At 33.3% G+C, this 24,041-nt stretch overlaps 2 protein-coding genes and 1 non-coding gene across 3 annotated transcripts; 2 read left to right on the plus strand and 1 right to left on the minus strand.

The window, feature by feature from the left end:
• The first annotated feature begins 9,301 nt into the window (after positions 1 to 9,301).
• On the plus strand, positions 9,302 to 12,141 carry LOC101205051 (trimethyltridecatetraene synthase). The gene is made up of 2 exons (XM_004148538.3): positions 9,302 to 10,609; positions 11,317 to 12,141. The coding sequence occupies exons 1-2, from the start codon at positions 9,695 to 9,697 to the stop codon at positions 11,950 to 11,952; spliced, it is 1,551 nt and encodes a 516-aa protein (XP_004148586.3). The 5' UTR covers positions 9,302 to 9,694; the 3' UTR covers positions 11,953 to 12,141.
• Positions 12,142 to 14,829: 2,688 nt separating this feature from the next.
• Positions 14,830 to 17,282, minus strand: LOC101220385 (trimethyltridecatetraene synthase). The gene is given in 3 exon segments (XM_004148517.3): positions 14,830 to 15,734; positions 16,305 to 16,831; positions 16,834 to 17,282. Coding segments are annotated over 3 exon segments (1,545 nt in total). The 5' UTR covers positions 17,216 to 17,282; the 3' UTR covers positions 14,830 to 15,098.
• A 1,504-nt stretch (positions 17,283 to 18,786) lies between these two features.
• On the plus strand, positions 18,787 to 22,462 carry LOC101205291. The gene is made up of 5 exons (XR_004215686.1): positions 18,787 to 18,943; positions 19,149 to 19,317; positions 20,191 to 20,918; positions 21,449 to 21,793; positions 21,897 to 22,462. It is a non-coding gene; the product is annotated as an uncharacterized LOC101205291 (transcript).
• The last annotated feature ends 1,579 nt before the right edge of the window (positions 22,463 to 24,041 follow it).

Consider the following 24,041-nt stretch of genomic DNA (forward strand, 5'->3'; position numbering starts at 1 on the left):
GGTACAAGATTTAAATGATATTGGTATAATATTTAAACGGTCGGTTGTCTATTTCAGATAGACAGAGATAGTTCACTATTATTAATAAATCATTTAGATTTGGTACAAGATCATTTAGACTTGGTACATGATTGCTTATATTTTATTCAAGATCGTTTAGACTATGTACAAGATCGTTTAGACTGGTATAAGATCGTTTAGATTAGGTACAATGATATACGATTGTTTAGACTTGGTACTAGGGTACAAGATCGTTTAGACTTGCTACGAGATTGTTTACACTGGTACAAGATCGTTTAAACTAGGTACAAAATCTTCTTTTTCACGCGCGTGTGACCGATTAATTGCAGAAGTCTTTTTATTATTTCATGTTGTGGTCCCTATGGGCTTAACTCATTTTTTAAAATTGTTCTATAGGTGTAATATTTTCGCGCTTTGTTTTATTTTTGAAAAAACGACTAAAATTTATTAGGTTTTAAATTATGAAATCTAATTATTTTAATATTAATTTGAAATTTATGCATTAAAACCTTTTTATCATTTACTAAATTTAGAATTTCAAATCTCTTACTAGATAAATTCAAACAATTTCGCTCACTTATATCAATTCACTCCAATAGAAAATGAAAAGAAAATAAATTATTATAACTTAATTATATAAAGGAGGGAAATTTTTAAAACGAGTAGATCTTACAAAAAAAAAAATATTTACAATCCATAGTAAATTTTATCGCTGATAGTCATTGATATGCTATAGTGATAAAGACTATCAGTGATAAATTCAAAAATTTTGCTATACCTTCTAAATATTTTAATTTATTTTGCTATTTTTAAAAATACACTTATATAAATAGTAATAATATAAACGGAATAAACCAGAAGAAGAAGATTACTAAAAACCGCAAGTGATAACAAAATGTATAAACAAACTGAAAAAGAATAAGATAAAACCGAATTTGATAAATTGAAAAAGAATAAAGATAAAATTATATAACATAAAACCACGAAGATATTAATCTTTGTTATAATTACGAATAACGAAATAAATGATAGTTAAAATCTCATAACTTTACATTACAATTAAACAGTAAGTGTAAATATCAATTAGTTAAATCTCATCGATTCATATTACTATTACATTCCAAAGGTAACAGGTAACTATATAACAGAGACACTTACAAAAATAGCAAAAGAATTTATGATAACATGATTCATGTTATTACATTTTCTAAATTATAAAAGTAACAAATTTAAAAGCCGATAACCCTCTAATAGCCCTCTGATAACCCTCCACTAACACTCTAATAGCTGTTTGATATCACTAATTACTTGTCATATTTGCTATAATCGCAATATTAAAAAAATAGGTAACATGAACGGTTTTTTTCTAAATATTTTTGTCCTCTAATGCCATTTCTAAAACATACCAATATTAGTGGAGAAAAATTAGCTTTCTGATTAACAAAAAAATCTCTTGTAAATCATATAATTCAGTATGAACAAATACTTAGTATTAGAAAACAATTAGAAATATAGAAGAAAAAAAATGCAATTCCAGAAATGGTTTTTACTTTTGGCATGACGAACAACTTTATCATTAGATTCCTATTTCAATTACGAGCATTTTACCGTAAGAATCAAATATACAATTTGTTAGGTAAATTATCAATACTCAAAGTAACATGAGATAAACATGGAAACTCATAAAATAAAATAAGAAGTAACGAACCATTTAGTACACAACGAAAGTTAATCAAAGTACCCTGCGAGAAAAGTATGACAATATAACATCCCATGATAATTACATAAGAAAAGATGTTTGCATGAAGCATCATAACAGATGTAATTCATTACTCTTTATCAATCAAACTAGTATAATACATGTCTAAATCTTGCAAGTTACAAATATTCTTTCTATACCTAATCGTGCAAATGAATATTTCTTGATCAGATTTACTTTCAATCCTGAGGCCATCTTAAAACCGCTCTACCGAGGTTATCAAACATAGTACACTCATCCTTGGAGAAAAGAATTGTACCATAAAAAATTATATTCAAAATTCATCCAAAATCAACTAAGAATAAAGTAGTAAGGAAGTAGGAAAGGATAATCCTCTACCTAATCTATTCATCTCTGCCACAATTTTTTTTTATCCAATAACTCAAAGAGAATCCCCTAATGTACCCTACATTTCATAAGCAATCTAATGAATAGAAAACTAAGAATGAAGTATGAAAAATGAAGGAGGAATTCAAAGAGATGGTGGTGAAGAGCATAACGTTAAAAAGACAAAGGTGGTGGTGAGGGTTGGGCACGACAAGCACGAGGGTTGTGATGGTGATGGTGGCGGCAACGGCTGTTTGAAGAAGAGAGGAAGAGCAGTGTGAGATTGAGAAGGGAAGAAGAAAACGTGTGAAAGGGTAGGGCAAGTTGTTTCGAGGAAGAGTAAAGTAAGAGAAAGAATTGTTGATTTTTTATAAAATTTAAAAAATAAAAATAAAAATGATCTTAACGTTTAATGTCGGTTTTAACCCAACATTAAACATCCACCTTTTGAAAAACGACATTGAAGTCCATTTTTCATTTTTTCCACTCGACATTAAAGCCCACATTTCTTCTAGTGTTTCAATTAGCATTGCTTTATTTCCTTTCACATATGGTAAACAAATTCATCCGACTAATTACTACTAAACATCCATAGTCTAATAATCTAAATAAAATCTTAGGTTCAAACTCCATCCTATAAGGTTTTTTGTGCTCACAATTTCTGAAATTTCATTTGAAAACAAAGACCACATGATTGAAAGTCTTCATTGTCATTGCCACTTATGCTTCCTACCTTTAAAAAGTTTTTCTTTTATGGTAAACATTTTTTCTATCGCATTATATTGAAAATTTTGTACGAATAGCCTTCATTGGGAGATCCAAATAAAAGATGACGTAGAATTTAAATACTAATTAACATAACCTTTTGATGATGTCAGCTACCTGCAAATTTACCAAAATAACCTTAAATGCACGAGAGGTTAATCGACTTCAACAATTTCTCATCTCATTCTCATCCAATGTTACTTGTTCTCACCCATCCTAAACTTGGTTGTTTGAAAAATTGGAGCCAAAGTAATCAACCATTCCTTTCTCTCTCATCCTTGTTTGTTTGTCCATTACTCCTAAAATCCATGAAAAAAGAATTCTTATCCCTTTCGTACATTCCTCCCAAACTCCCTCTTGATCAAACTAAATTCTCCACCGCTTTATCCCACCCCACTAATCGAGTGGTCGGTCGACGTTCATTCGTTACCCACAACATTACTTCAAGATTTTGATGAAGGTAACATTTTTGTTCGTTCCCCACTTTCCATTTCCAATTCCGTCTACTTGTATATACGATTTAGATTGTATAACTAAAACTAGAACAAGAAAGAGAAAAACCTCGACTAGAACTAAGAAAAAAATTTGAATGATAATGCAACCACAATACAAACGAGAATGAAAACTACTAAACCAACGAGAAAGTTACATAATAAAAGATCTTTAGATTTACACTACTGAAACTGCTATACTAATTGAACTCTACAATCTAAATAGTAGACATGTAGCTAAAATTGGAAATAGAAAATGTGGGCTATTAATCTGCCATGATCTTCCTAAATAGGTGGAAGAATTAAGTTATTTTACTATTTATTGTTTTGGTTATTTAATTTTTTAATTATCTCCAAAATTTTAGCAAGCACTAAGTTAGTGAGTTACTAATTTTTGCTTCCTTTTTAGACTATAAATATTAGTCCATTAAATTGAATAAAGGCCAGAAGTTCCATTTAATTTTTTCTCCCTCTTGGCAATATATCTTAGAAAGTATTTATTTTTGTTCCAAGGAGTTTGGGAAGCGAGAGGAGCCGAAGTGGATGTGAAGAAAGACGGAAGACGCGTGCATACATTCTCCAATGCATCCCAGAAGACGTGCTTGTACAAATCGCAAAGAAGAAGACCGCAAAGGAAATATGGGATAGTCTCAAGACAAGGTACTTGGGCAGTGAGCGGGTGAAGATGGCGAGAGTTCAAACCTTGAAGAGTGAGTTTAATGTTCTTTGGATGAAGGAAACCGAGACGATCGATGAGTTCGCAGGAAAAATTAGCGGATTAGCAAGCAAGTTCACCACCTCGGAGTTGCACTTGAGGATTCATCATTGGTCAAGAAGCTCCTTGATTCCGTTCCCAAAAAATATCTTCCCATTGTCGCCGGAATCGAGCAATTGCAAGATCTCGAAACCATGCAGTTTGAAGAAGCAATTGGACGGATGAAGGCGTACAAGGAACGAACAACACGACTTCGAGAAAACAATAACAACAACGATGAACAACTCCTACTTACCCATGCCGAATGGAAAGCTAGACAAAAAGGACATAGTGGTGACAATTCTTCGATGAACAAAGGGTGGGGATTTGGTGGTACCGATCGAGGAAGATGGCGAGGACGTGGTCGTGGCCGTGGTCGTGGCACTGAGCGTCAAAATAGTGCAGGAGGCACTAGCAACACTGGAAATGGCACTCGTGATAAAAGTCACTTTAATTGTTTCACTTGCAACAAGATGGGACATTACGCGTCGGAATGTCATGGAAAAGGTCGTGACAACGAGGCTCATATAACTTGTGTCGTCGAAGAAGAACCGGCTTTGATGATGGTCGTGTCTCAGGAGGGGACACGCACTAGATGTGATCAGGAGGATGTCATACTACTCAGCAAAAAGCGGTTGTTGCCAAAGATGTATTGCAATGACAAGAATGGAGAAAATAATGATGTTTGGTATCTTGACAACGGTGCTAGTAACCACATGACTCGCCATCGTGAGAAGTTCCAAGAATTAGATGAAAGCTTCACTGGGAGGGTGAAGTTTGGCGATGGATCAACCATTCAGATCATGAGAAAAGGAAGAGCCATGTTCGAGTGCAAGAACGGTGATCAGAAGGCTCTCTAAGAGGTGTATTACATTCCAAAATTATGTAGTAACATCATAAGCCTCGGACAAATGTTAGAAAACGAAAACAAGGTGCAAATGATAGAAGATATCATGAAAGTGTCTGACAGGAGTGGGAAGCTTTTGATGTCGGTGAAGCGAACTTAAAATCGTTTGTACAAGATAACTTTGAAGACACTCAAGTAAGTCTTCCTTCTGACAAGCCTACAAGATCCAACATGGTTATGGCACGTGAGACTTGACCATGTAAATTTTCATGACTTGAAGCTCATGGGGGAGAAGAAATTGGTAGTTGGAGTACCACTAGTGACTCAACCGAACAAGTTATGTGAAGCGTGTGTGATTACCAAACAAGCCAGATTGCCCTTCCCTCGTCAATCAATATATAGAGCAGAGAAGCTGTTAGAACTCCTCCATACTGTTAGAACTGCTATTAATCTGCCATGATCTTCCTAAATAGGTGGAAGAATTAAGTTATTTTACTATTTATTGTTTTGGTTATTTATTTTTTTAATTATTTCCAACATTTTAGCAAGTACTAAGTTAGTGGGTTACTAATTTTTGCTTCCTTTTTAGACTATAAATATTAGTCCATTAAATTGAATGAAGGCAAGAATTTCCATTTAATTTTCTCTCCCTCTTGGCAATATATCTTACAAAGTATTTATTTTTGTTTTCTTCAAGAAGAGTGCGTGAGATTTTACAGATCATTTGTTTTAAAACCAACCGAAAATGCATGGGAAACAAATGAAAATGTTACATTTAGTGAAAGCTTGAAGTAATGCTCTGGGAGACAAACAGACGGCAACCAACCACTTGATTAGTGTGTGGAATAAAGCGATAGAGAATAGAAGCTTTAGAGAATATGGTTTGAGGAGGGAGATTGGGCGGAAGTTTGGCAGGAACGAACAAATGAACGAGAATAAGAGAAAAAGGATTGATGAATTACTTTAACTCAAAATTTTCAAATGGGTAAAATTATATTCGGCAAGAAGGAGTAACGCTGGACAAGAACAGGAATGAGAAATTTATCGAAGTGGACTTGTCTCGTGTGCATTTAGGATTATTTTGGTAAATTTGTAGGTGGTTAACCTTATCAAAAGGTCATTGCTCATTAGAATTTTCTTTGTGGGCCACTTTTCATTTGAGCCTCCAAATGGAGGTCATCTGTACATTTTTTCCCATTAAATTGAACTTTATACCTATCATATATTCTTATTCAATGATGTATATGTTTAGATAAGTAGTTCGGTAATGATCCAACTCTTTATACTAAGCTGAGGTCATTACCATAAAGATAATAACAATTTTGACAATTTCTTGGAAAAAGAAGAACTAAATTATCATTAAAAAACACCATGACAACATGCTGGAACGAGTTTTATAAATTTTAAAGATAATAAAAATAAAAATATTTAAGCTCAAAACGTTGAAAACAAACAATGAAAAGCGGAAGCAAAATTGTGCCCCCATATGGCATGTCACGGATCCTTCATGTCTCACTCGCCAGATTTCCTCTACATTTACCTTTGCCTGAAAAATTAAACATAAAAAAGGATGAATATAAACACATACTCAGTAAGGGATCCACTACTGGTCCGACTAGGTGTCTGTTACCTTCTCGTTAAAGTCCTGTAAGAAGGTACTGCATAACTATTGCGTTCCCAAACACACGCTATCCAGTGGTCTCGTAGGGACACATCTGGACTCTCAGTGAATCCAAAGGAATCACCCTAAAGGAGAGTCGGGCTGTTAATTATTGTGTTCCTGAATGTACGCTATCCAGTGATCTCATAAGGACACATCTGGGCTCTCGGTGAACTCGAAGAAAACACCCTAAGAAGAGTCGGGCTGACAGTGACTCCGTCGAATCACTCATAAAAGCTAGTCACACAGAAATACATATGTGGTGATCCCAAATGACACCAAAATGGGATGACTCTAACTGACAAAACTAACAGAACACCCGCATATTTTAAACATGATAACATGATAACATAGTCATAAACATATCAATCATGTCAACCATAACATATCAATCATTCATATCATTCATCAATATCACATATTATGCATCTTAGCTACATCAATGCATAATGGAAAATACATGCAAGCTCCTAAAATTTAATTTGAAGGTCCAATAATAGAATCTCTTACATGAGATTAGCTAAAAATATTCCTTTGGTGACAATAAAAATTATCGAATTAATCCAATCATAATCATAAAAGGAAATTTAAGTATCTTAATTAATCAAATTAACTATTGGCTTCCATACAAAAATTCTTCCAAATTAACTTACCCAAAAATTGAGGTTGAAACTAATTCAGTCTTTGAGAAAAATTCATCATTTAAAACTTTAAGATTTGCCAAAGGGACTTTCCAAAGGCGTACAGCCAAAATCAATTCCAAGATGAAATACTTTTTTTGTCTGCTTCTCTTCTCAAATTGAGCATTCCAATACCCGTTTATAGACCCAAATAATAATATTTATCATTATTATTTCCTTTTCCCTGTCCCTTTCCTTTTCCTTTTTCGTTTTCGTTTCCTTTTCTTTTTCCTTTTACTTTTCGTCATGGTATATATATAACCAATATAATATAAACATAAATTTTTATTCTCATTAAAATTTTCCATCTAATCAACTTTTATTTTCAAAAAAAACAAAAAATAGTTATCTTTTCCAAAAATAAAATATTCTCTATATGTTAATCTCATCAAATCGATACAACTTTATTCCTTCAGCGAAGTATAATTATTTTCTTTCTAAACAAATATCTTATCTCCAAAAAATTAATTATCTTTCATAAATAATTAGTTTTTCACGAATAGAATTATTTTTACTATTTTTCATGATAAATATATATATTACTACATATACATATAATTATCAAATCTTTAACAAAAAAAAATTTTACCCTTCAATTTAAGTAAATAACATCCAAATTATTTAAATAAATTTTAATTTCTATAAAACCAAATAATTTCAACAACCTTACTTAAATCTCATAACATAAAATTAAATCAAATTCTCAACAAACACCACGAATTCAAATCCTCTAACTAATTAAATATTCAACCAACAAATATCTAATTAATTTCAATGTTCACAAAATCAAACAATCTTCAAAATAAACGCTAAATTAAACATAATTAAACAAAACTAAGATATAATTATCTCTAAAAATTATCTAAATTTTTTGGGCGTTCCAAGTTCATTCTTTGTCATTTGGAACAAGAATTGGTACATGAAATTACATGTTGGGTAGAAAACAAAAGCTTAAGGAATCTCTTTCATACATAGTCGTGTCTTTTATACTTTTTAACATATTTTTAATGTGTTTGTTATAAAATGTCTGGTGTTTCTATATAAAAATTTTAGATCCAGAGTGGTCGTATATGGATAGTAAACAACTCTGTGGTTCACAAGATTCTCAGCTTCAACATTGAAAAAAGTTATGAGATATGATTGATATTGGCATGGAGGGATTGGAATGGTCCTCTCATATGAAAGTTTTGTATCCACAAACACTTTTCTGGTGTGAAGTTCGTTGGAAGTTTTTGAACTTTTGTTTCTTTCAATTTAGTGAATCCTACTTTTAGTTTCTAATAGTTTTTGTTGACTTTAGAAGCCTAGTAGTTTACATCTTTTATTGATGGTGTAAATCTCTTAATTGGAAAAATGGTTTTGGAGTCAACATTGCATAAAAGGGTCGCACTAGTGTGATGTGCATGCCATATTATTATGATATGAAGTACTGGGCGGTAGACAAATTGGTATTGGTCATATCCATTCATTTGTTAAGTTGAAAAAAGTTGTTTGTGTTTATCATTGTGAAAAAAATGTTGTTAATTCAGAGTTGTATCCGTCTCCTATTTATAGGTGAGATTAGCTCTAGTATTAACCAACAATACATTGTTTGTTAAAACATTTTTAAATGATCTCTATAACACATAAAAACTTTATTCAAATCATATAAGACTAACCATAAACACTAAATTCTATTCTTAAAATAATCATAGTAAGTGAAATTCACTTTCTTCCAAATTAAATTTGTAACCAAACATTTTAATTCAAATACAAAATTAGTGTAAGGAAAAGAATGACAAATTGTGATCCTTCATATATATATAATTGGAAGAACTTTTGTTATTAGATATGAAAAATACACCGAGTTGGTTTGAATGAGCTAAATAAATAAATAAATATATATATATATATATATATATATATATTAAAAAAGTCATTTTATTTAAATAATTGTTTTTAGAAAATACAACTTATTTTCTAAATTAAATACTCCCAAACGTTAAACATGTGAGAATGTGAGGAGTGAAGCCTACATATCATATTTCCCCCTTCTTTTGTTTTGTTTAATTCAAATGAACTAAGAAGTATAGAGAAATTTCAATATTTTGTCTTCAGACTCATCTCTGCATCACGTTAATACTATGGTTGTGTTGAAATTCTAAAGAGTATTAGTTGAATTTCCATCCAAAGTAAAGTAATAACATAAACTTACTTGCAACTACTCAACTATTTTACAAATAATTTACAATTGCCCTTACATTTTCTCTTTCTAATTCAATCTAGTTAATTGTAAATTATATATACACACAATAGATCTCTATATATACACATATCCCTTCTCCCTTTCCACCACCACCAAACATCTCAGTCTCTTCTTCCACTGCTCTTCACTTCTCTCTTCCTTAACAATGGAAATGCAACCAATTCCTTCTTGCCTTTCATACGTAACTACTTCGATAATAGCCACTCTGGCCCTCCTCCTCCTCTCCCGCTGTCTCCGCCGCCGTAAACTCAACCTCCCACCTGGACCAAAACCTTGGCCCATTATCGGAAACCTCGACTTAATTGGCTCTCTGCCTCACCAATCCATTCATCAACTCTCCAAGAAATACGGCCCCATCATGCATCTTCGTTTCGGATCATTCCCTGTCGTTGTCGGATCCTCCGTGGAAATGGCGAAGATTGTCCTCAAAACACAGGATCTCAATTTCGTGTGGCGCCCGAAAACCGCAGCGGGAAAGTACACAACTTATAACTATTCAAATATTACTTGGTCTCAATACGGCCCTTATTGGCGGCAGCTTCGTAAGATGTGTTTGATGGAGCTTTTTAGTGCAAGAAGACTTGATTCATATGAATATATACGTAAGGAAGAAATGAATGGTCTGATTAGAGAAATTTACAAGTCTTGTGGTGAAGTAATTAAGGTTAAGGATTATTTGTTCGCGTTGAGTTTGAATGTGATAAGTAGGATGGTGTTGGGGAAAAGGTACACGGATGAATCATCAGAAAGTGGGATAGTTAGTCCAGATGAGTTCAGGAAAATGATGGATGAGTTGTTTTTGCTGAATGGTGTGCTGAATATTGGGGATTCAATTCCATGGATGGATTTCTTGGATTTGCAAGGTTATGTGAAGAGAATGAAAGGTTTGAGTAAGAAATTGGACAGGTTTCTTGAACATGTGTTGGATGAACATAAGGAAAGAAGAAAGGGAGTTGAGAACTATGTGGCTAAAGATATGGTGGATGTTTTGTTGCAATTGGCCGATCATCCTGACCTTGAAGTTAAACTTGAAAGGCATGGAGTCAAAGCTTTTACTCAGGTAATTCCTTCTATCTTGCCATTTTTTCAACACTCTTTTAACGAATTCGTATTTTTTTTTCTAATATAAAATCTATTTTTCTCATTTTTTTTATGTCTTAAGAGTTGTTTTTGTAAGGTGTATTTTTTAAAATAACAAAATAAGTTAAAATATTTACAAGTTATAGCAAAATATATATTTTGTAAAATCTACTATTTTTAAAAATTTCTCTTTTTTAAATATAATTTTTTTAGTATTCATCGGTTATCAAAAAACATTTCTAAAAATAGATAACAAAACAAAAAATTCTAGGTTGAAAATGATGTATATATAGTTTTAATTTTCAAAACTATACCAAACCAAATGTAATATATGAATTAAGTATAACTTTAGTTTACAACCGGTTAAAACACATGTAAAATGATTCATTTTTATTTATAATAGGTATGCAAACTTTAAAAATGATCAAACGAGTTCCTAGCACTTCAATCTTATGCCTAATTAATTAGATTCTTAACATATTTAATTTTTTTAAAACAATAATTGATTAGTTAGATTGATTAATTAGTGTTTAATTTTTTAATGATGTGAACATAAAGTTTAAATTTCATGTTTAGTAACGTGATATTAATTATATATAGAGAGAATGAGTTAAGAATTGAATCGATATAAAATTGAAAATTCAAAAACATGTTGCTAAACTAAAAGCGCTTTTCAAACTATTTTAGGATTTACTTGGAGGAGGAACAGAGACTTCAACAATAACAATAGAGTGGGCAATGTCAGAACTATTAAAAAATCCAAAGATCTTCAACAAAGCAACCATAGAACTAAATAAAGTAATCGGAAAAGAAAGATGGGTAGAAGAGAAAGACATGATTAACTTACCATACATAAACGCCATAGCCAAAGAAACAATGAGATTACACCCAGTAGTACCAATGCTAGTGCCAAGAATGGCTGGAGAGGATTGTCAAATTGCGGGGTACGACATAGCCAAAGGCACACGAGTCCTTGTGAACGTGTGGACCATTGGGAGAGACCAAACAGTGTGGAAAAACCCACATGCATTTGACCCAGATAGGTTCATAGAAAACAGCCGTGTTGATGTGAAAGGGCAAGATTTTGAGCTTTTGCCATTTGGGTCTGGAAGAAGGATGTGCCCTGGGTATAGTCTTGGTCTTAAGGTTATTCTGTCAACTTTGGCTAATTTATTGCATGGGTTTAATTGGAAATTGCCTGGGGACATGGAGAAGGAAGATTTGAATATGGAAGAAATTTTTGGGCTTTCTACTCCTAAGAAATACCCACTTGATGCTGTTGCTGAGCCAAGACTTCCTCCCCATCTTTACTCTTTGTTATGAATCAAGAACTTTGTTAACATGTGTATGGCTTAAATTAAGAGTCTTTATTAAGCTTTTTTATTTGAAATATAAGATTCCTTCATGTATAAATGTATTGGTTTGAAATATGCATTCAAGTTGTATCACCAAGTGTACGTTGAGACTTAATGGAGTTTGGTTGAAGAAAAGCACAAAAGGTCTATTTTGGAAGAGCTCAGGAACAACCTCCAAAGATTTAAATTCAGCCAAGGCAATACTTAATGGAGTTTGGATCTAATGTTTTGGGTTAAGGTATTAAGAGGCTAAGAAACAAGCTTGTAGAAGGAAAGTTTTTAATTTGGTGAACAGATTTTTAGTTATGATCTAATGTTTTGGGTTAAGGTATTAAGAGGCTAAGAAACAAGCTTGTAGAAGGAAAGTTTTTAATTTGGTGAACAGATTTTTAGTTATGATCTAATGTTTTGGGTTAAGGTATTAAGAGGCTAAGAAACAAGCTTGTAGAAGGAAAGTTTTTAATTTGGTGAACAGATTTTTAGTTATGATCTAATGTTTTGGGTTAAGATATTAAGAGGCTAAGAAACAAGCTTGTAGAAGGAAAGTTTTTAATTTGGTGAACAGATTTTTAGTTATGAATTTTTGAAGTTGAAGTTTGAAATTAAAAACTAAACAAGAAAGGCTTAGGCATCTGGGCAACTGCAAAAGTCTTAGGCTGGTGTGGCTAGGAGGCCATGAGTGAAGAAGGGTTATGGGATGAGTAAAAGTGAAGAAAGGCTTGTATAAATGCTATGCCTTATAGGGGGTGTGTCACTCTTACTCGCAGAGCACCTTCTCATTACGTTTGAGATGTGGCATGAAGTCAATCGATATCGCTCCCTCTTCTAAATGACACCAGCTAAACCCTCAACCTTTAACCTTTAAATGAAAATGCAAGCGCAAATGCTAAAAGGCGTAAAAACTTAAACACAACTGGTAGCAACTCTTTTCAAATAAGCAAACTTTACGTAAGTTTTGTACTTTTACAACAAAAAAAAACAAAAAAACATGAAAGAACCCTTTCTTTAAACAAAACCAACTTCAATCTAGCACAACTAAAAGACCAAAATATACAAAGATTCAAAACAACCAGACACATACTAGTAAGACAAAACTCCTTCAACAGACAGACAATGGCGAATCAAGTTTTGAGGACGTGGTCTCTACCTGAAAAGTGGAAAACATTTTTTAAGAATGAGCTAAACAAGTCTCGTGCGTGATAAGTTTTCAAATAACATTTCATAAACCTTTTTAAAGAGAGTAACTTAATTCATAAACCTTTTAATTTAAAAAAAGGTTTCAATCTCAGCCAGACATGGTCTCAAGATTACCTTTCACTTCGAGCTTTCAATCTCAGCCAGACATGGTCTCAAGATTACCTAAGTTCTAAAACCTCTTAAGCTTATGTCCTTCATCTCAGCCAAATCAACATTCAGATGGTCCCAAGATTTCACTTCTCAACTCTTCTATTTTTCATCACGGTCTATAGAAGAGAATGAGATGTGGTGATGGTGAAAAGGGAATGGATATATGTGTATATATAGATATGAAAATTAACTAGGTTGAATTAGAAAGATAAAAAGTAAGGGCAATGGTAAATTATTTGTAAATAGTTGAGTAGTTACAAGTAAGTTTATGTTATTATTGACTTTGGATGGAAATTCAACTAATACTCTTATTTAATTATAAATTTTGTTGAAGTTTCAGTTGAATTTTTTTTTAAACACAACTATAGTCGGACAAAATATTGAAATTTCTATGTACTTCATACTATATTATTAAGAAATTGCATCAAACGACAAAAACATTTTAAAAAAAACAGCTCATTACACAATTTTTTTTATCTATTACGAATATGGCAAAATTAGTGATATCAAACGATTATCAGACAGTAATCATAGAACTATCAGAGGGCTATCAAACGGTAATCATATGGTTATCAATAGTCATCATTTTTAAATTATCTACTTTTACAAATTTAGAAAATATTGTGACATGGACTTTATTATCATAAATGTTTTGCTATTTTTACAAAAGCCCCTAGTTCATTTGATTAAACAAAATAAAATGAGAAAAATATGATATTTAGGGTGTGTTTTGTTTAATTTTGAAAATAAATTATATTTTGTAAAAAAAATAAGAAAAAACATTTAAATAAAAATCTTTTTTGAAACATTAAATTCATACACATGAGATTCACATGAAATTAATATATAGATTGATTTATAAATATTAATTATTACAAGTAATACTTTAATCCCAAACAAGTCCTAATCAACTTCATTTAGAGAAGCAATCACCTCCACGAAATAAAATTCAACCACAAGAAGTGAACCAAAGTTATTCCAAACTTGGAACTTACGGAAAGAAGGCTCAACTCCATAACTTTCATTTCCATCACCTTGATCTTCCAGACTTTGTTTATCCTTTTAAAGATGACACCCATCAGAGATCCGATGGAGTCACGGACCACTCAGCCCATACGGCCACCACCAAAGTTCTCAAACCTCAAGGCATTAGACATTCAATTTCCCAACCTTTCGAAGGGGGGTCCAAAGATTGTGACTCGACGAGCTCTTAGGTTTCAAGGATGATCAACTTATTTGAGAAATAATTATGGAAAATTTAATTAAACATATATAATTGTCCCGTCTCTTACCCTTTTGTAAATTCACCCAAAATCTTTCGACTCTAGAATTAAATGCTAATTTTATTTCATCTTTTAAGTTATTGTAGAGATGAAGATCAAACCTTCCATATTTAGAATAAAATATCATATCAATTGCTTTGTTGAGTTAAACTCACCCCAACACTAACTTAATTAATTATAGTACAATAGGAATGTGGCTTGAAGTCTAACCGATAGAATATCAATTGAGCAATATTTGCATTGACAATAATTAAACGTTAATACTAATACTTGTTACAAGTCTCAATAATCAACAACTAAACGTGCGTACTAGTAACATTGACAAGTCTCAATGATTTATTACAGCACGATACACTTAGTGATATAACTTGAATGCATATTTCAAACCAATACATTTATACATGAAGGAATCTTATATTTCAAATCCAAAAGCTTAATAAAGATTCTTAATTTAAGCCATACACATGTTAACAAAGTTCTTGATTCATAACAAAGAGTAAAGATGGGGAGGAAGTCTTGGCTCAGCAACAGCATCAAGTGGGTATTTCTTAGGAGTAGAAAGCCCAAAACTTTCTTCCATATTCAAATCTTCCTTCTCCATGTCCCCAGGCAATTTCCAATTAAACCCATGCAATAAATTAGCCAAAGTTGACAGAATAACCTTAAGACCAAGACTATACCCAGGGCACATCCTTCTTCCAGACCCAAATGGCAGAAGCTCAAAATCTTCCCCTTTCACATCGATACAGTTGTTTTCCATGAACCTGTCTGGGTCAAATGCATGTGGGTTTTTCCACACTGTTTGGTCTCTCCCAATGGTCCACACATTCACAAGGACTCGTGTGCCTTTGGCTATGTCGTACCCTGCAACTTGACAATCCTCTCGAGCCATTCTTGGCACTAGCATTGGTGCTACAGGGTGTAGTCTCATTGTTTCTTTGGCTATGGCGTTTATGTATGGTAAGTTAATCATGTCCTTCTCTTCTACCCATCTTTCTTTTCCAATTACTTTATTTAATTCTTCGGTTGCTTTATTCAAGATCTCTGGTGTTTTTAATAGTTCTGATATTGTCCACTCTACTGTCACTGTTGAACTCTCTATTCCTCCTCCTAATAGATCCTGAAATTGTTTAAAGATGCTTTTATTTTCGTTTTTCAAAACTGTTTTTTAAATTTTAAATTTTGTATAATATATATGCATGTGTATGTATATTTTTAATATCACGTTACTTAAACATGAAATTTAAACTTTAGGTTCAAATTGTTAAAAAATTAAACACTAAATCTACTAATTAAATATGTTAAGAATCTAATTAATTAGGCATACGATTGAACGGTTAGGAAGTCATTAATAATTTTTAAAGATTACATACCTATTAGAAATAAAAATGAATCAAGTGTTGTAATCTAAAATTATAAATTATGTTACGTTTGGTGTAGTTTTGAAAATTAAAACTATATAAATATGATTTTCAACTTTGAATTTTTTGTTGTTTTGTTATCTATTTTTACAAATGTTTTTATAACTAATGAATACTAAAAAATATATATTTATAATAACAACTCTTAAGACAGAAAAAAATTGAGAAAAAATAGATTTTATATTAGAAAAAAAAAAAAACCAAATGGTGAGTGACACAACGTCCTTAGTAAAAGAGTGTTGAAAAAAAGGCAAGATAGAAGGAATTACCTGAGTAAAAGCTTTGACTCCATGCCTTTCAAGTTTAACTTCAAGGTCAGGATCATCGGCCAATTGCAACAAAACATCCACCATATCTTTAGCCACATAGTTCTCAACTCCCTTTCTTCTTTCCTTATGTTCATCCAACACATGTTCAAGAAACCTGTCCAATTTCTTACTCAAACCTTTCATCCTCTTCACATAACCTTGCAAATCCAAAAAATCCATCCATGGAATTGAATCCCCAATATTCAACACACCATTCAGCAAAAACAACTCATCCATCATTTTCCTGAACTCATCTGGACTAACTATCCCACTTTCTGATGGTTCATCCGTGTACTTTTTCCCCAACACCATCCTACTTATCACATTCAAACTCACCGCGAACAAATAATCCTTAACCTTAATTACTTCACCACAAGACTTGTAAATTTCTCTAATCAGACCATTCATTTCTTCCTTACGTATATACTCATATGAATCAAGTCTTCTTGCACTAAAAAGCTCCATCAAACACATCTTACGAAGCTGCCCCAATAAGGGCCGTATTGAGACCAAGTAATATTGGAATGGTTATAAGTTGTGTATTTTCCCGCCGTGGTTTTCGGGCGCGACGCGAAATTGAGATCCTGTGTTTTGAGGAAAAGCTTTGCCATTTCAACCGAGGACCCGACAACGATGGGGAATGATCCAAAACGAAGATGCATGATGGGGCCGTATTTTTTGGAGAGTTGATGAATGGATTGGTGAGGCAGAGAGCCAATTAAGTCGAGGTTTCCGATCACGGGCCAAGGTTTTGGTCCAGGTGGGAGGTTGAGTTTGCGGCGGCGGAGACGGCGGGAGAGGAGGAGGATGGCCAGAGTGGCTATCCAAGGAGTTATGTATGAAAGGCAAGAAGGGGTTGGTTGCATTTCCATTGTTAAGGAAGAGAGAAGTGAAGAGTAGTGGAAGAAGAGAATGAGATGTTTGGTGATGGTGGAAAGGGAGAATGGATATGTGTATATATAGATATGGAAATTAATTAGGTATAGAATTAGAAAGATAAAAAGTAAGGGCAATTGTAAATTATGTGTAAATAGTTGAGTAGTTGCAAGTAAGTTTATGTATTGACTTTGGATGGAAATCAAGTAATATTCTTATCTAATTAGTATTGTTGAAGTTTCAGTTGAAATTCTCTTGAAACACAACCATAGTTAACGTGATGTTGAGAGGAATGTAAGGACAAAATATTGAAATTTCTCAATACTTTCATACTTCCTTTGATTAAATAAAACAAGGTGGAAAATGTGATGTATGTATGGTTCCACCTTCCCTAGTGGTTAGTTTTTCGAGTTTTGTTTAACTTTTCAAGTATTTAATTTTAAAGATAAAAAAAGTTTAAATAAAATGACTTTTTAAAAAAAAGTTTAAATAAAATGACTTTTTAAAAAATATTTTTTTTACTCCAAATTCAAACAACTCTTAAATTCTTGTTTTTTCATATCTTCCCATTATATAGTATGGATCACAATTTGTTAGTCCTTTACCTTACACTAGTTTTATATATGATTTAAAATGTTTCGAAACAATTTTAATTTGGAAAAAAGTGAATTATTCTAGTACAAAATTGGACTTTAATGTTGGTTAAAAATAGACATTGACTTTAATTATACTAGTACCTATGTTCACACATTATGATTCACATACTGCCATAGGTATTGTCAAGAACGGTGTTTATAATGGAAAAAGAAGACATATACGTCTTAGGCATGGAGCTATGAAACAATTGCTAAAAGAAGGAACTTTTTCCTTAGAGTTTGTTTGGTTTGAGAAGAACCTGACTGATCATTTAACCAAATGATTAACTGGGAAAGTGGTTCTAGATTTCTCAGTGAACATGAGCTTAAAGCCCTTTGGTGATCCATACCACTTGATATTAAGTGGTCTATTGCAATAGACTTGATGGTCCATAGTCCATTTATGTGGATAGTTCTTAAATGAACTTGATATACGATATCAAAACCTTGAGTGGTCCATAATTTATTTGGATAATGATGAAGTTTCGATAGATTTTTTTGAGTGGTTTATTGTGACAAACTTAAGAAGCATATAACGTGATAGTGAAGGTGCAACCACCTTCTATGAAAGAGTTTAAAGGTCTCTTTCTAAAGTTTTCACGTGAAGTTTATTTCATGTGCATGGACATAAACGCACAAATCTATATTGCAGAAACAAAATCGAAACCAGGAATAAAGTGTGTTGTAAAGGAACTCAACTAGTGTTATTGGAAGTTCAAGATATAATTCATTCTCTCTAATAAGGTTGTTGTCTTACTTCACTACGCATCAATTCAAATATTTGAATATTGATGTCTAATCGGATTGTTAGAAATGACATATACACCTTCTCCTTTATCACTTAATATGGAGAGAATTTATTTTTTTAAAGAAAGCGTTGGATTAAAATGAAAAAATTTCCCCAAGTATCTTAAACGTCATAAGGCGGAAATGAAACGGCCTAAAACCTAGGTAAAGTCTTACGTAGACGGACCGTTCACAACCCCAAAGAAATAAATAAAGCTTAAACAAGCAAGTTTCATACTAAACCCAGCCCCCTCGCTGCATCAAAACCTCTCTCAATCACCTCCATCGCTCCTTCGATTCAAGGTTTGTTCATCTGTCAATTCCTTTTCTTCTCTTCAACATTTTCTTGCCTTACGATTGTTGCAATTCCCATTTTATGTTTTTTTTTCTGCTCCATCGCCTCTCACAGCAATATTGGAACGTAATTACCAATTAACCTTTTCGTTTATAATCTCATTCTATTACTCCATTCATCTTGTTCCACTGTCTGTTCTCGTGGCTTTTACAGATTTGTCACATAAATTGATCGAACGCCTTGCAAACAGTTCAGCCTCTTTTGTCATTCAATTTCCCCCATCATGAATGACGGTGGCCCTAGATATGCTGGAAGAGGCCATCCGAATAACAGAGGACGATCTCCTCGCTCCGCCGATCATTTCACTTATCGTCCCCGTCATGTAATGTAACCTTCTTCAAGCTCCACTACTTTTGAAAAGTTTGCACGCATATTGGCTCTAGTCTTTATGTTTGCATTCTTTGTTTGTTCATATAATGTATTTATCCTCGTCTATGGAAAGATCGAGTTAACTGTTTACTGAGTGCGTTTCAGTTTTTTGTTTTTCTTTTTCGTTCATGCATTAGAATTCAATTATATTGTTGACACAATTAGAGATTCATCAGATATTGTAAAAATGTGGTCAAACTTAAGGAAATGCTAAATTGCTCAGTTTTTTGTTTATTTGGACTCATTAATTTACAATGTGTCTGATAAGTTCTTTGGCTAAGAGTTTTGTGTTTAATTGGTCCTTGATCTATCCACGTTTTTTTTTAAAAAATCTCAGCAAGATTGAAACCGTAGGGTAAACGTGAATCATAACATTTAAATTTATATCTATTAGAGGAATTACTTTTTAAAATTTTTGAAAATCAAAGACCTTTTGGATCCAAAAGTCTAGGGACTTGTTAAACTTTTCATGTTCATTGACTTATTTCACACAAAATTTCAAAAACTTGTTAGACACTTTTTGTTGTTGAAGGACCAAATAGACACAAAATTTAAAGTTCAAGGACTAAACTTACCATTTAACTTAAGTAAATTGATCGTTTGTGATGTGTGTATCTCGGTAATGAGCCCAGAGCTTCTGGTTTAATCTGTTTATGGAATTCTGAAATTTATAGGTGTTTAGTTTTGATTCCAAATGAAAGAAATTCAGTGTATGTTAGGAATAGGTTTTTTCTGTTAGTAAGGGAGTAGAATTGAAGGTGCTGGAGTTTATAACTGTACTCTCGTGTTTACTTCTAATCTTTTCACTTTCTAACAAAATGGGCAGGCTGGAGGTGAGGGGTCTTCTGTTGCTGGTTCTTCTAATCCTGGTAGTGGAGCTTTCCGAGGTAGAAGTTCTCACCAGATGTCATCAAGGAATTTCAGGAAGCCTGTTGGACAAAAACAGGCCTCAAGTTCTGAACAATGGCAGTGGCGGCCTCTAAATAGCGGGAAAGATGCATCTCCTGGTGCTGTTGATCTTCAGCTGCAACATAATTCAACGGATGATATGAGCAATAACAATAAACAATTATTGGAATCTATTGCATCAAATTCTGATTGCATCGAACTCTCGTCCTCTTCTGCTCAAAATGTCTCTAAGAGTTTGCATTCTGCTGTAGAAAGAATTCATGTTCAGGGACCTACAGCAGTATGTGGAAGTTATGGTGATTCTTTTCCTTATGATAATTGTAACAGATCAGATGTGGTTGGACAGGAACTCAAGGTTCAACCTTCATTGAAATCCTGTGCAAAAGATGAGAGTTTTACCATACAACTTGGGAAAAGTAATGATGTTTTTAACTCTACAGACTCAAAAGACAAGAAGCCTTCAGTAGACCTCGATTCTTTCGATATATGCCCTCCAAAAACTGGAGGTGTCATGCTGAATCCTTCTTTATTAGCTATGAACAGAGAAAAAGAAATGAGATGAGGCGAGCAATGGAAGGAAATAATGGAATTGTGTTGAGACCAGGAATGGTTCATCTGAAGGGTGGAATTTCCGTCAGGGATCAGGTATGATTTTTCTCTCGCACTTGTTACTCTAGAAACAGTCTCACTCTCGGACATAACTGAATCAGTTCTTGAGTTAAGGATCTTTCCTTGAATCTCTAGGACGGAAAACTCAATCTCCAAGGATAGGATACCACAGTAGCATTTTTCTTTGTCTTGACCAAGCTTTCATGGAGTAAAACGAAATATGGAAGAATATGTACAAGGCAAAGTTTCAGAAAAGGAGTCCAAACACTAAGCACAATTTGACTAACATTTAGATGATGAATACAAAAATCGTGAGGAAATATGATTTATTATCAAGCAAGAAATGGATTTTTATTAGAGGATGATTTGTAGCTTCCACTATGGTCTGTGTTCCATTCACCGGCGGATTTAGTATAGGCCCAGGGGGGGCTCGAGCCCCCCTCAACTTCATTGTCTTTATATAATATGTATAAACAAAACCAATTTATACTTAATATTTCTCAAAACTCTGAATGTTCCTTGTTTTGCTAACTGGTGCTTATCTATCTCTATTATGGTCACTGCAGGCGAAGATAGTAAAAAAATGTCGGGATCTTGGTATTGGAGCTGGAGGTTTTTACCAACCTGGTTACCGTGAAGGAGGAAAACTACACCTGAAAATGATGTGCCTAGGTAAAAATTGGGATCCTGACAGTAGTACATATGGGGATATTCGTCCATTTGATGATACAAAACCACCTAACCTACCAGATGAATTTTACCAACTGGTTGAAAAGGCAATCAAAGATTCTTATGCCATTATGGCGGAAGATTCAACAATAAAAAATCCTGAACGCGTACTTCCATGGATGAAACCGGACATTTGTATTGTAAACTTCTACTCACAAAATGGACGATTGGGTCTTCATCAGGTCTGCAATAATGGTTCCTATCCTCTTCACTTTTTGGATGTCCAACATTTGCATAATTCTTCATTCTTCCATCATAACCTTTGTTTCATTTTCTTCTCATTAGGATCGAGATGAAAGTCAAGAAAGTCTTGATAAAGGATTGCCAGTCATCTCCTTCTCCATTGGTGACTCTGCTGAATTCCTATTTGGTGATCGGAGTGATGTTGATCAAGCAGAGAAAGTTACTTTGGAATCAGGAGATATCTTGATATTTGGTGGGAAATCAAGACATGTTTTCCATGGGGTGACTGCAATTCATTCAAACACTGCTCCAAAAGCACTTTTAGAAGCAACAAATCTTCGTCCAGGTCGCTTAAATCTTACTTTTCGTCAGTATTGAAGGTGTTGTTTTGCTCAGCAAGGGAGGCAAGCCATGAAACAACTCCCTTATAATTCAGTTCCAAGTTTCCCTCTAGTGCTTCGGGAAGTTGGTTTTGTTTAATCTAACACATTACAAAAGTGTCATCGTAATAGATTCAGCATGTACAGAGATTCTTCTTAGTTTCTAATATATTATCATATGGGAAATATTGTGGTTTTTTCAAGAACTTCGACATATTGTGCAGTTCTAATCCTTTGTCTTGTAGGGTGTGAAATTGTGAAGGAATTTTTATTAGGAGTTGCGATTTCTGGAAGGAATTTTTATTACCCAATTGTCTGGAGTTGTAGTGATGGCCCAAATTTGGGAGAAAAAACGAGGTCTGCCCCACACTAACTAGGGAAATTCAAGCCTCGTAAGCTTTTGAGTGAACCAACAAATTACAAATGCGATTTCATTTAATAAAAATACTGACACTTGTTGTAGAATGATACTTGTTGAATCGGATTTCACAATGAGGAGTTGAGACCGTTCCTCTCTAAACTGGAGGAGAGACGATAGAGCAGCTCTATTCGAGTTCCAGAGCTTTAATTGGCCATTGTTGGTCAATCTACTTATACACCTAACACTAATAGATCTTTGAGAATTACAAATAAAACTGCTAATTAACCGTGGATTTATCATAAGTTTAGAGAGCTTGAGCTCCTCTTCAGCTATATGCTCACATAATACCAATATCATTAGTCAGTTAATGTTCACTCCTTTAATTTTCTCACAATTCTAGGGAGCATGGACATTTTTTGGTTTTCAAAAACTGTTTGGGGAAGGGGATCACCTTTTCTAACTCACTAAACTCTGACAACTCACCAAGGAAGGAAAAGCATTGGTGTCAACACACAAGGCACAACTCATCAAGAATGAAAATGCATTCGCATCAACACAAGATGATGAAGAAAGATAATCATCCATAAACATGATTGGTTTTGCAGTAAAAGTGTCGATATTTAACTAAGAGATTGTGGGTTCAATCCATAGATTCAATCCATGTCTTAAAACTCTTTTATGTATTGACATAAAAGTGGATCAAGTTCGAGTAAATAGTCAAAATGATCTATCGTATAGGGATTTTGGTTGGGTACTTTATTCACTTTGTTTTTAAGACATGATATTGGCATAAGTCATCTACGTGGCAACGCAAGTGTAGGCATCCTATGCAAAGAGTTTTGTATATTGCACAATGAAATAATTACTTTTACTTTATAATGTCGTCTACTGTTTAAAACTGATTATTTCAAAGTCGATGACTAGGTAACTCGATCTCAATCCTAAGCTAACTATGAACTCGTGTTTATCAGAATTATTCTTAGATTTGCATGGACTAGAGGAGCCTAAGTTTGTTGGCTTAATAATTAGGCCCTCATTATTTCAACGGTAAAACCGAATAGATAGTTGGAAGCATTGGTTGCAAGACGAAATTCACTCTTACCTACTTTTTAGGATCGTAGTAAGGGTGTTCGGGTCTTGAACATTATATTAATGAATATTAATTAAATTGTTTGGGAGTAGTAAATTTAATATTAATTATTAAATTGTTTAATTAAATATTGATTTTATATTAATTAATTTTGAAATAATGAATATTATTTTGGATTTTTAGTTTTGAAGTGAAATAGTCAAATTGTTTGAGTAACGGTGAGTGGAATTTTTTAACCTGCAAACTCAGTGGGTTTTTTCCACCCTAAGTGTTAATGTAAATAAGCTTTTTGCTTATGTTTAGTGTGTAAGGCTCACTTTAAGTCACTTATCCCATTAATCAAAGTGCAAGTTAAGTGTCAATTTGTTGTGCATTCTAACTTGCATCAAAATCTCTTTAAATAAAGAGGTTTTGAT

The sequence above is a fragment of the Cucumis sativus genome, chromosome 3, assembly GCF_000004075.3.
Source record: "Cucumis sativus cultivar 9930 chromosome 3, Cucumber_9930_V3, whole genome shotgun sequence".
NCBI classification, from domain to species: Eukaryota; Viridiplantae; Streptophyta; class Magnoliopsida; order Cucurbitales; family Cucurbitaceae; genus Cucumis; species Cucumis sativus.

Coding starts and splice junctions, on each gene's coding strand:
- LOC101205051 (XM_004148538.3), top strand. CDS start 9,695: ATGGAAATGCAACCAATTCCTTCTTGCCTTTCATACGTAACTACTTCG. Junction 10,610..11,316: donor GAGTCAAAGCTTTTACTCAG/GTAATTCCTTCT, acceptor AAACTATTTTAG/GATTTACTTGGAGGAGGAAC.